This window comes from Coccomyxa subellipsoidea (genome assembly GCF_000258705.1).
Source record: "Coccomyxa subellipsoidea C-169, whole genome shotgun sequence".
NCBI lineage: Eukaryota > Viridiplantae > Chlorophyta > Trebouxiophyceae > Coccomyxaceae > Coccomyxa > Coccomyxa subellipsoidea.
In genome coordinates, this window is record NW_005178037.1 from 2350970 (window position 1) to 2363482 (window position 12513).

General features: G+C 49.4%; 3 protein-coding genes across 3 annotated transcripts; 1 reads left to right on the plus strand and 2 right to left on the minus strand.

Moving 5' to 3' along the window:
- Positions 1–674: 674 nt before the first annotated feature.
- Positions 675–1662, plus strand: COCSUDRAFT_62819 (hypothetical protein; the record flags this gene model as incomplete). Its single annotated transcript, XM_005648806.1, has 3 exons — positions 675–875; positions 1131–1307; positions 1567–1662. 3 exons carry the CDS (start codon positions 675–677, stop codon positions 1660–1662), a joined length of 474 nt encoding a protein of 157 aa, XP_005648863.1.
- Positions 1663–2875: 1213 nt separating this feature from the next.
- Positions 2876–7873, minus strand: COCSUDRAFT_28749 (allantoinase; the record flags this gene model as incomplete). The annotated part of the gene is made up of 9 exons (XM_005648807.1): positions 7523–7873; positions 7049–7240; positions 6348–6472; positions 5852–5978; positions 5417–5535; positions 4904–5111; positions 4293–4535; positions 3559–3716; positions 2876–3076 (listed from the first exon to the last, which is right to left on the minus strand). The coding sequence occupies exons 1-9, from the start codon at positions 7749–7751 to the stop codon at positions 2876–2878; spliced, it is 1602 nt and encodes a 533-aa protein (XP_005648864.1). The 5' UTR covers positions 7752–7873.
- A 322-nt stretch (positions 7874–8195) lies between these two features.
- On the minus strand, positions 8196–11235 carry COCSUDRAFT_14573 (glycoside hydrolase; the record flags this gene model as incomplete). Its single annotated transcript, XM_005648808.1, has 10 exons — positions 8196–8366; positions 8608–8749; positions 8925–8982; positions 9100–9169; positions 9303–9383; positions 9511–9633; positions 9799–9948; positions 10149–10334; positions 10511–10737; positions 11076–11235. The coding sequence occupies 10 exons, from the start codon at positions 11233–11235 to the stop codon at positions 8196–8198; spliced, it is 1368 nt and encodes a 455-aa protein (XP_005648865.1).
- Positions 11236–12513: the final 1278 nt, after the last annotated feature.

The following is a 12513-nucleotide window of genomic DNA, read 5'->3' on the forward strand; positions in this document are numbered from 1 at the left end:
TCGCTCCGGAGCCTAATCAGGCACATCATCCATGCAACTGAGCCATGCAACCCGTACAACGGTGAGCCTCTTGACCCATTTAATTCCCAGAAAATTGTTTGGATTGATTGAACAAACCTTTGACTTTGACTCTCCCGTACAGCCGAACAAGTCTCACAACGTTCAGCCAAACACAGGCAGGTTCATGGTAGGTGCCAATTGCCACGGAAGCATTTCGTGAGGAGTACGTCATCGTACCAACTCCCACAATTCACATGTGCATTGACTCCACAAGATTGTCTTCGTTGGGACCTTCCTTTATGTCGTGATAAAGGAAGGGCAATTTAGAAGATCGGTGCTTTGCCAGGGATCACGTTCTGCCAGGTACTCAGCCTAGTTTCGGTGCTGTTTCCGAAAGCAATTTCTCTCCAGTGATTGCATCATCCTATACTTTAATGTTGTTTTGGGCGTTTGTACTGAGATAATTGCTGACGATGCGTTTTCCAATGTGTCAGGTTCTCGTTTAGCCTGCTACCTGTTCCATCCTGCAGCTGCATGGGAGGTCGAAGCGACGGTATTGAGCAAGTCTTCACGTACTTGGATCACCTGTGATTAGAAAATAAAATTTATCTTGCATCCAGACCGTGATCGTCCCGTAAGAAGCTTAGATTGTCCACTGTCCCACTCTTACAGGGATGCCTGAAGACACTCTCGAGACAGGGCTATCCTCGCTGGGGGGTCACAGTCCACAGGCAGCACGTGAACCTGTGTGGAAGAAGGCGGTCAGGACACTCGCGGTCTACGTGGCATCCCTGGTGACCCTTTTGGTCCTTGACATCGTCTGGATGAAGGGCATTGCCCCTGCTCTGGGGGTGGATTATTTCGCTGTCATTCAGGTGAGAAGTGCGCAACGTCTTCTGATCATCTGTTCTACTTGTTTTTCCGGCCCAGTGTGTTCTTCTGCTTTATTAGCGTCTGGTTATGTGCTGTTAGCAGCTTTCAGTGTTTCCATGATTCTATCTCTTGAGAAGCTTCTCTTCTTCTCTTGGGACACACCTGTTTTTTCCCCTCTTTGTCTTCAGGGTGCAGCGGGTGCTCTGGGGAAGCTAGGGGCATTCATTGAGGATGGCATGGGTTCATGTTATCTGCAGGCAGTCCAAGGGAGTGATGCCGCGGGACGGCCTATTGGCCTCATAGCCTACTTGATAATGGGCTACGCAGCTACTTTCCTGGCGTACAATTGGGCAGAATCCATGCGCCTGGGCTTTGCCATATATGGCATCTTTGACTTCACTTCCACCTACATGTACCACGGATGGACCATCAAGGTGAGAACATTTGTAAGGGAGTACCGGATATATACAGCAATGCACATGCGCTGTGCCCAGTTCTCTGCCTCTGGTGTCCAAAATGAGAGCACTCACAGCATGGCAAAGAGAAGCAATAAATATTCATGTGGCATAGAGGAGCAGCCGCAAGTGACAAAGCCAACAATGATAGCCGGCAGTTTTATTTTTTTATTGGTGCTGGGGAAGACTTGCTTTGTAAAGACTTTGTGTGACAGATTCTGTGTGCATGTGCACGCAGGTGGCCGTGCTAGATACACTCTGGGGGACCATCCTTTTCGCGCTGACGGGGCTGGTTCTGCAGCTTCTTCGACCTCGCCTGCACAGAATCCTTTGACCATGTATCTTTTATGGCAAGACAATTCAGATCCGCAGAGCATGGCGTGCTCAGCATGCCATGGCAAGGCTCTGCAGGAATATCATTAAGATTAAAATTCTGAAGCTGCAACAATGTGATGGCCAAGTGAAAATCACGGCTATTGCTTTGGGAAGGAATAGCAACGTTCCAAGTTCTCCGGAGGGATCTCTTATGAATCAATTGCAATTCAAACTCTTTCAAGATTTGCATGCGCAACTGAAAGCACATTGTGAATGTACGATATGCCTCTGTACTTATGCAGATGCCACCTATCAAATAGATTCAATGCCACGCACAGTCTGGCTCTAGCAGTCCAAGTGATAATGATTCCAAGCTGCAAGACAAAAGCAGGCTTGCAGATGATGCATCGACATGGAGATCAACACAGTGAGCTAGCTTTTGCGCAGCGCTGGAAACGCACAAAGTCTCAGGAGTGGTGAAAAAGCAACGTGATCTCATATCTGACACTAGGTCAACTTTTAGCACACAGTCCTTGTCACAATGCTGCCACTTGGGGCGCTTGCTGAATCCCTCCTGCCCGAGATCTGATGTAAAGGAAAGCCAGTACACTTGCTGTCAGTACATCAGTGTTCACGGACCGCACGCACACACCCTCCGTGCCTTGTCCGATTTTCCTGGTGCATGAATGACATCAGGCACGCGCAGGCTCGCGTGCGAGTGATTCCCACCACTGCCAGTCTCTACTTCAGACAGCACTTAGAGAGCCTGCTGTTTTGACCTGTCATATTCGCATCCCAGGCATGTACATGTCTCCTCACATCGCATCGCAACACAACCTTGGCAGGCTCTGCAAGTCTCTCGGTCCATTGACTTGCGGATCACGTACTACACTGTGAAAGGCACTTCTTGCCATTCTTCCTTCCACCCAGCAAGCGCTCAGACGCTCTGCTTCATAGCTGCTCAGCTGACGTGGCGACACCAGCCTGACATCACAAGTGGCGCTCATCGATAATCCAACCCGTCTTTACTGTTCCACGCAGTGCGTTTAGACCTCGTGTATGCCCTTTTTCCCTGCTGAGGCGCTTGCACAGTCTTTGAGCTTGTCTCATAGTGTATTTTGGACAGTGCAGCGAACTGTGTGGTGCCAATCGTGGGTTTATGCCCACAATGGTGGAAGCGGACTCTTTGGAGAACAGAGGTGTCCTGACTGAAACGAACCCACCAGGGATCTTCACAGGTTCTGCTTCAGCACGGGCTTGCCGCAGACTTGGGGAGATAGGGGCTTTTTGGCTGCGGCAGAGAAGACCTGGTGGCCGCGCACGAAGGTGGCCTCTACTCTACCGTGCAGAGCCATGTCGGTGTAAGGCGACAGCTTGTGTCTGTGCTGTAGAGACTCCACAGAAGTGTTCGCCAGCGCCTCTGGGTCCCACACCTGTGCAAAACCCACTGCTTAGGGTTTTTAGGGTTTTTTACCATATATTTTAGGGTTTACCCTATACCCTAATCATAAAAACACTGCTGGTCAGAGTTGATAAAGTTGCATGTTGTTGTTCCTGCCAGAGGCAAGGTGTGTCTGTAAAGAGTCTGCAGGTAACGTCTGCCAGATTTCTCACCCCTTGATCCACTCGCCAGACCCAAAGTACATACTGTATCGATATACAGGTGCTGCTGTGGATACTAGAGGAAGGCTGCCTGGCAAGTGAACACAACACAATGGATTGACAGCCTCCTCTTTGTCCAACAGCCAAATGAGTCACTGTATGGCAGGTCAGCATGACTTTTTGCTCTCGGCTATTGCTTCTTTTTCGATGCCGTGGTACCAACATCATCTGGCAGAGACTACAAACCCATCCTGAGGACACATGAGCTGACTGCTGGAGGTTGAGGCCTTTAGCAACAGATAGAACTGCGCACCGTGATGTCTGCATCCAGGCCGGCTTTGAGGGCGCCCTTCTTGTGCTGCAGGCCCGCCAGCTCAGCAGGGAAGCTGCTCCACAGCTTCGCCAGCAGTTCCGGCCCGGCTCCCCTCGATTTCAGCCCCTCCCAAGTGCCAGGCAGCCCATACTGCAGCCCTGCACCATCAAATGGAAGGTCACTTAGTCTTGTTTCATCCTTTTCCACTACATCAAGAGGTCACCCCGAAACCAACTGGCCTCAAGGCCAAAGACAGCCTGCAATTTGCACACAAAATTCATGACAAGCATGACAGACAAAAGGATGACAGCAAAGCCTTTGAGCAGAAGAGCCCCGCTGCACACTAGGAAATTGTCTCAACGGGAACAGGATGCAGGGAGCGCGCATGAAATTGGGGTCTGACCCCATTGCCGAATATTGAGTTTCCCTGCCAGAAGCACTCCCTGCAGCGCGCTGTCCCTTGCAGAACTTGTGGAAAAGAATCGCTGAAGCCCCAGGCGGTGATATTGTTCAACTGATTAGTCAACGATCAGTCATGACTCATCAATCAAATGATCCCTTGTGCAGTCCACAGGAAGTATTTCTGGGTTCAGGGTGTAGGGTTCAGAGAAGGGGCCTTTATGGCAAATATTTTCCCGGGGAATGCAACGGTAGATTTAGAGTTTATGGTCGATGAAGGGTCGAAAACCTATAGTCGTCAAAATCATTGAAACACTAATTTTAGATGGGGTCACCTGAGATGCCGCCCCATGCTTTGCTGAAGTCCCCCTCCTCCAGGTGCTTCAGCTCAACCGGCGATGGCGAGTGATCGGTCGCGACAGAATTGATCCTGCCATCCATGACAAACTCCCAGAGCTTGTCTTGATTGGCGCGCGGCCGCAGCGGCGGCGCACACTTATACTGAGTGGCGCCTTCTGGTACGTCCTCCGAAGCGAAGACCAGGTAGTGGGGGCATGTCTCCACGCTAATGGGCAGGCCTGAAAACATGCGCAGCAGGATCCTTTAGAACCTTTCTAACACTGCCGTTCTCCAAAGCGCTTGCGAGGAGACCAGCGAAGTGGATCGACAGGATAGATATCTGCACCTGAGAGATCATTCACGTGCACTATCTCAGAACTTGGGAACATTCAATCTCTGTGTACTGTATGTTGCGCTTCTGTGCTTGAAATGCTGGTGCGGCACAATGGATGGGAACGATGATTGCGCCCGCTTCCAATTGATTGCGATGTGGGGATTCAAAAGAAAGAAAAAGCAAAGGTGACCGCCTATGCGCATTGTTGGAATTTGGTCAATGCAGAGATTGCAGCTTGAAACAAACGCAAGAGGACTAAGCATGTGCGCGCACCCTTCTTTTTGGCGGTCTCGATGTCTGCCATGGAGCCCGAGTCTGCCAGGTGGGCAATGTGAATCCTGAAGCCCGGCTTCGCCTGCGTGGCGTCCTCTTCAAGCGCTCTGATGAGCAGCTTGATTGCGTTGTTCTCCATGGAAGGGGGCCGTGATGCCAGCCACGACGCATGCATGCGCGGGTTTGCCTCATCACCGGAGCACTCGCCCTGCGGACACATGTGGCTTGTGTTGAGTTATGCAGAAACAAGCAGAAGAGTGCATGGCGCAGAAAGCAGGCAAATCGTGGCTCGTTCCAAACAGTCCTGGTTGTTTCTGGGAGAGCCTGAAAAGAATGGATGCTTGAATAGCACAGTGCTGATTGGCCCCCAAACTAGAATTTACGGGTAGGAAATCGGAGATGGTTGCTCTTTCGCAAGATTCACATGTTCAATGCTGCACATGGTGCTCAGGACGAGAAGGATTCTGAGTTCAGACGAGCTTGGAGCATGTGGCGAATCAGGGGATGACTCACCGGTGAGTCATCCGGCGGCATGAGCTCAGCGTGCACGTAGTAGGGAACGCCTGCTGACTTGAGAAAGGGCAGCGCCGCCCTGATGTGCGTCTCATTCACATACGGGAAGTCATCAATCCCTGCAAAATCACAAGGCATGTAAACATGAATGCCGGGTCATGCTAGAGCCATTCTGAGTCGACATGGGGGACCATTAAAGCAGTGTTGTGGTTCGGCAGGGCATTAGCTATCCAGGTACTGCACGCATACAAACACGCCACTGCCACACAGGTCGAATTCAGCTTTGCATTTTAGGTAGTAGCTCAAGCGGGGGATTCCCCGTGCTACTTAATCAACGTGTGCTTCTGCTTTCCTGATTTCAGAGTGCTGCTTAAAGAAGTGCTGAATAAAGAACCAATTGACAGCTGCAGATGGTGGTATGGTGGACTGGCACACCTGAGGGGACCATGAAAGACTTGAAGCCCAGCGCTCCAGAGTCCAACATGCCCTGCAGGAGAGCGTGGTCCCCGGCGTTGTCTGCCACCAACCCTCCCCACACCCCCACATCCACCCTTATCTCCCCCTGTGCACCAAAACATCCGATTTAGTCCCCCGACCAACCGTCCAGGACAAAGCCGGGATCAGGGCGGACAGGAGCAACCTCCAGCAAAAGTGCCTCAAGCCCTGGTCTTTGCCATCAGCGAATGGAGAAGGTGAAGCAATTATCATCCACTGGGAAATAACAAAGTGTCCGACAGGCCGAGCCAGGCATGTCATGGAGCATTCCTGCCTTGTACGCAACTGTAACAGAGCGCTACCCCACTTGAAGGTCAACTAAGGCCTTCCGGTCCAAAGGAGAGCACATTATAAATGTTTTCAGGACAGCTGTTGAGCCTTCTGAGGAGCATGCAGCTTGTGTTTGCTCGGCTCTGGAGCAGTGATGCTGACTCACCGTAGTGGCGCTGATTTTCTTCTGCAGCAGCTCGACGGTGGTTGTGGTGGGGTCAGAGTTGAGTGGCATGTCCACGACTGTGGTGATGCCGCCAACCGCAGCTGCACTCGTGGCAGTCTCCATGCCTGCACCCACAGCTTCTATTGTCAGTAAATATGCACCCCCCCCCCCCCCCCCCCCCAATTAGAAAAAACAAGCCCGGGGCGCGCTCTAGATACGGTAGGACCCTGATAAGTTCCCTAGTTGGAGGCTGGAAGCGCCAAGTGGGACGGAGGGGGATTGTGGCAATCAGTGCAAGAATTTGCAAAGGATGCAATGTCATGAAAACGTATCGAAGGATGTATAGTCGTGAAAAAACAGGGCCCGGTGCTGATTGCATCTGGTGTGCATATCAGAGGCTTCGGTGAGCTGCCCTGCAGTAAGGTACAGGTACAGCAGATCAAGGCTGGAAATTCATCTGGCTCTGTCAACAAATAGGGGACGGGGGCCGGCCCTCAACACCGTCAGCATTACAGATCTTACAGGACGGGCAGTAAGTCACAGGTACAAGGCATGTCGGCATCTTCCCTTTGAGAATCAACAAGAGCGTCTCCCAGCACAGGATAAACTGCAGCGATCGGCCTTGTACAGTGCTCAAGAAACGCAGGGCAAAAGGCAGGTGGTGATATAGTCTTGTGGACGAAAGTAAAGGGCATCTGTACCTTCCCAGTGGGAGCGGCCGGGTTGGTTCATGTGGACGTGAGTGTCAATGAGGCCTGGAGACACAACGAGGTCCCCGTAGTCTAGGATCTTTGTGAGGCCGGTCAGAAGGAAGGCTGCATGTGTCAGATTTGCCCTGGAGGCATCCCCGTTGATGGGCTTCACCGCCGCGATATGGCCATCCTTCACTTGTACTGCACACAGAAGAAGAAAGATATATTTATGACTGACTTCGCTTTACACCCTGACTGCCTTTTCAGAACCACCAGTGTGAGGATGAGCTTGCACAGCAGCAGGGAAGCTGCAGTAGAGGGCATCATACATTTTCCGCCTTGCTTAGATGCCTGCAGGACTAACAATGCATTGAAGAACACTAGTGAGTGTTTTTCCGCTGGTGCATGCGCCCCTTGGCTGCTACGATGTCTCCTTAGGGTTAAGATGCTGTGGTGCGATCTGGGACACTATGCTTCGCGCACCTGCAGCAGGTATTACCCCGTCAGGAGTGACTACGCTTCTGCTGACGATGACATACTCAAACTCGTCCACATGGCCGCAATTCGTCCGAGCCGCGAGGAATGGGACCCAGCCAGGCACCTCGATGAGCCCCACGTCTTGGAGACGTTCGAGCAGGATCTTCACTGCAAAGAGCTGGAGAACACAAAAGAAAATAATGGTGCTCTTGTTAAATGTGGACTCGGACGGCATATCTGTGCACCGACCAACACCAGATGGTGAGTTTCAGATCGAAGGCCAGACTGATACATGCATAGGAGCGATGAGGCAATGCTACTCTACATGCAAATGTAACGTTATCGTGGTGAGAACGCGAACAGATGCTGAACCCTCTGCGCCTCTGGAAATTTTTGAGCTGATCACATGGGTTTGGGGCAAGTCCACCTGGCGATGACGTGTCTTACATCCCCATCATGCTCTTTCTGCACATTTTACAAGCAGACCTTGGAATTACTGGACCACACCGTCGAGATAACGCCTGCTATTATTCATTTGCTTCTAGAAAGAGAAGTAAATTACTCAGGAAGCACGCATATCATGTATGATACGCACAATTGGTGACATAATTAACAAATAAATACAACCATGTTTGCGCATCAAGGCATGCATTGCACAACATAACGTGTCATTACATTCCTAGTTGCCTGGTGCATCCAAGAATTTGTTCTGCATCCAACGCGCCGATGCCTTCTTGATGCGCACTTGTGTGAAGCGATCCCAGTACATCACACCGAAATGCTTGGAATAGCCGTCTTTCCATTCAAAATTATCCATCAAAGCCCAAGCAAAGTAGCTTCTGATGGGCACCTGTTAGCATGGCAAACAAGGAGGTCAAGCTTTGGTGCATTCTCAAGTAACCTAGAGTTAAAGCGTCTTCAAGAGCAGGCAAGTTGCCAAACTACTCATCATAATAAATTAATTGTGTTCACATCATTCATTTGCCAACTTCCATCGTGTCATGCACATGCTTTGTAGGTGAAAAATATAGCCTCCAAAACCGATCATGGGCCATCTGATCTGCTTGAACACGACATACCTTGTCGTAGACAACTGCCGCGATAGCATTTTTGATGTACTCCTCGAAATATTCGATGCGTGCCTTGTCGTTGAGAATTTCGTCCATGGTCATATCATCTTCACCTTTGACCATGAAGCCGTTTTCGGTGACGCTAATGAAGTCCGTTTTGTACCTACAATTCGATACAAGATTTTGCCAAGGTTTATGCAAGGTTCATCATAATTAATCATGCACGGTTGATCGGTGTTTCCCTCCAAGACACATGCAATATTTAAATTTGATGGCCAAGTTTCTGAGTGAGGTAGAAGCTTTTTCTACTACAACTATAATAGGACTTGGAAGCGCACCGGTCATTCATGTAGTTGAGTGCCATTCGGAAGCCAAGTGGAAACGAGTAAAGCCACCCTATACGTCATAAGCTTCCGTCTAAGTCACCTTCGAAGTCAGCAATTGCTAAAAGGCAAGGTGTAACTCGTGAAAATCATGTGTCGTTCTACAATTGCAAAGGCATAGCGTTCCCACCTGAGTCTCCTTGTTTGCCGATCACAAAACCATTTTTATTGACATGATTGTCCGGAACGTCGTAGTCAGACTTGCCCAAAGCACAAGTGGCATTGAACTTGTAACGAACGAACCTGTAATGTGCACAACTTTCAACCCATAATTTGTGCTGCACAAGTTCCAGGCTTCTTATTCTACAATTCCGTTCCGGACATTTTATAAACAACATGTTCAATGCATAAGGCGTACGATGATGTGTAATGGTTCATGGCTATGTAGTCCATGGATCCCTTCAAAGCATCGGCCTGCAAAGGCAAGATGTGACTAAATTTGTTGTAAATGTAAGCATCTAAATTTGGATTGGTCACAAGGGACAAACACTTTAGAGCAAGTAGCAAGCATTTGATCAATAATGTGGCCATTTGTACTAACCAGCTTTGGTGTAATATCAGGAAGATATGGAAGTCGAGCCCTGACAGAGTCGGGGAATTGTCCAAAGAAAATCGGGTCCATATAGACTCCCACTTCAAAGTCCATTTTCCTCTGAGCGGCCGCCTGTGCAGATTCGTAATGTTACGTAAACGTGCACGTGTACATTCATTTAAGGGACAACGACACTATGCATGATGGTCATACTGTATTAACGATTACAGTCATTTGGTACATACATATAGTAAACATACATATGCATGCATGTCTAGGATGTTGCCGTATGCATACCGTGTCAAGCTCACTAGTAGAATCGTACGGCAGCGATGTCTCAACGTTGATGTTCATTGATACGAATCCACCTGGAACCAACTTCCGGAATTCTTTGACGGCAGCTGCATGCGCCCTTAGGACATTGATGGTACAATTGGCAGCTTGTTCCTACACAAATACATTTCGCAATTTGACATGCTATTAGTGGGATATCCATAAATAGTTGCATTTCAGTTTCCTGCTAATTTAAAGAAATTTGGTTTTGAAAACAGTGTCACATGCCTAAATATTACTTTGGGCAATGCCAATAGGCGTTAGCATGGCAAGTTGGTATCACACATCGAAGCACGGTTAGGATGGGTTCTTACATGGCTGTGGATGTTAGGGGCATGACCTCCATTCCCATATCCTTCCCAGCAGAAAGTTTTTGGCTCGTTGATGGTGGACCAGTACGTGACTTTATCCCCCAAGGCCTCAAACATTGTTGCCGCATACGCTGCAAAAACGGGCGCAACTTGCTCGCTATTCCAGCCGCCAATTCTTTCTTGCAAAGCCTGTACATGCACATATCCCATCATTAACATGAATTGCGCCATCATGGCGAACAATCACTACCATAATAGGCATTTGGTTCTTGATGGCGGTTGTAAAAATTTCACTACTTGTATAGCTTGCTGAGGCATATTCTTTTAGGCACAAGTCATGTTCAAAAAGATGTCTTCAATCTCACCTGAGGAAGGTCCCAATGATACAAAGTGACCACTGGTTCCATCCCAATGGAAAGAATGAAGTCCACCATGTCTACATAGTGCTTAAGGCCCACTTGATTGATGGAGCCATCGCCATTGGGGAAGATACGAGCCCATGAAATAGAGAACCTGAACTGTGTCGCGCCAAGCTCTTTGGCCAAAAGGATATCTTCCTTGTACCTGTGGTAGAAATCGTTGGCTACATTGCCTGCGCAGCATGGCAAGCATAGCTTGGAAGACTGACATGGTGTAAGGATTAAAGATTAAAGTATCGCGGTGTCACCCTCACACCTTCATGGTAAAGTCCTAAGTAGTAAGGCGCAAAGATCAGTTCATCCCAGAAACCCTGCAGTAACCCTAGCTAAGCACATGCAACACAGCAGCTCCCCAGAAACCCTGCAGCAACCCTAATTCAGCAGCTGCAGCGTTGCAATGACCCCAGAAACCCTGCAGCAACCCTAATTCAGCAGCTGCAGCATTGCAGCGACCCCAGAAACCCTGCAGCAACCCTACCTCAGCAGATAATCATGGGTACCAATAGCATACCCGTGTGATTATCATGAATCCGGTCGCCCTCTGGAAGCAAGCCGGGGTTGTTGGCTTGGACGTCCCAAATGCTCATGCCTTTGCCGTCCTCATAGTAGGCACCTTCAAACTGTTGACACAAAGTAATCGGTGAGACACAGAGTACGGTGCGCTTGCGCATGGGCAGCACTGCAGGTCCCTCGCCTTAGCAACTCGATTTTTTTTTGGCATCTTACAAACCTGGACATCTTTAATACTGCATCCAGTATGGCTACAACGGGAGGGCAACCATAATGCTGCGCTCTGATTGGCTGAAATGCAAATCACTCGGCAGGGCACAATTTGCTTTCGGCGGCAAATAATCACGAGGCACGTTTTCATTGGAAACATCAGCACGCATTTGTTTTAGATGATGAGTACTCAGTACTAAGGCTGTACTATGAGACTGCTACAGTATGATAAGGAGTTTCAAAAGAGTCTGTTCCACGCCACGAGGCACCTTTGGGTTTAGGCCTAACGCTACACGATTGCATGCCAGCACTAGCGGACCGATGATCTCGCTTTTAATTGAAAAACCTGGCATCCTGCTGCTCCAAACCAAACACCAAATTCAGCAATAGCCTTTCAAGGGGCGAGAAAGTATCTGTACATACACCACTGCCGTGATTGGAAGTTTGAAGCCCGGTTTGCAAGGCAGATGTCACAATTTCCAGCTATTTGGATTGTGGCAATGCTAAAGCAAAAGGTTCTTCTCCGAGGGACAGATATATAATATGTCACATATTTCTGGTAATCTTAGAGTCGGCCAGGCCTCAGGGATGCAACAATAAAGCATCAGCCTGTGAAAAGCCCCTCCAGGCTGATTGCAACATATATACATCGTAGCTTGTGGCGCAGTCGCAATGTTTTTTTAAAACATTATAGATAGATATACAATTATTCATGCGTGGTGCACATTATGCTGGGATCTTGCCTGGTAAGCAGCCGAGGCGAATCCCAAAGGGAAGGGAGGGGTGTCAGGCAGTGGAAGGTCTTCGGCCGCAGGTGCTGCCGGTGCGGGTGGTGAAGAGGGGGCCGGAGGGCTAGGAAGAAGTGGTGGGTCTGTCGGTGAGGGCGTTGGCTGGGGAGGTGGAGGGGGAGGGGATGGGAGGGGAACCGCTTCAGGTAGGCGTGCAAGTGCAGGTGCAGGTGCCGATGCGAATGCATGCGCCTGCGGGGAAAGGCACACAAACTCTTAATCTTCATGCCAATACAAGGTTGAAAGGCACAGTTTGATGGAAAGAGATTATTATGAAGCACTAGTTGAAGCAGCAGAATCAATCCAGTAAATTGAAAGCAAGATGGCACCAGAGAGACTCTTCACATGCTCCTACTGTGTGTGAGCTTCCATTCAGTAATACCTGGGCTTGGGATGGTCCAGCCGAGAGCTCTCCTCCAGGAGAAAGTGCAGTAAATGCAG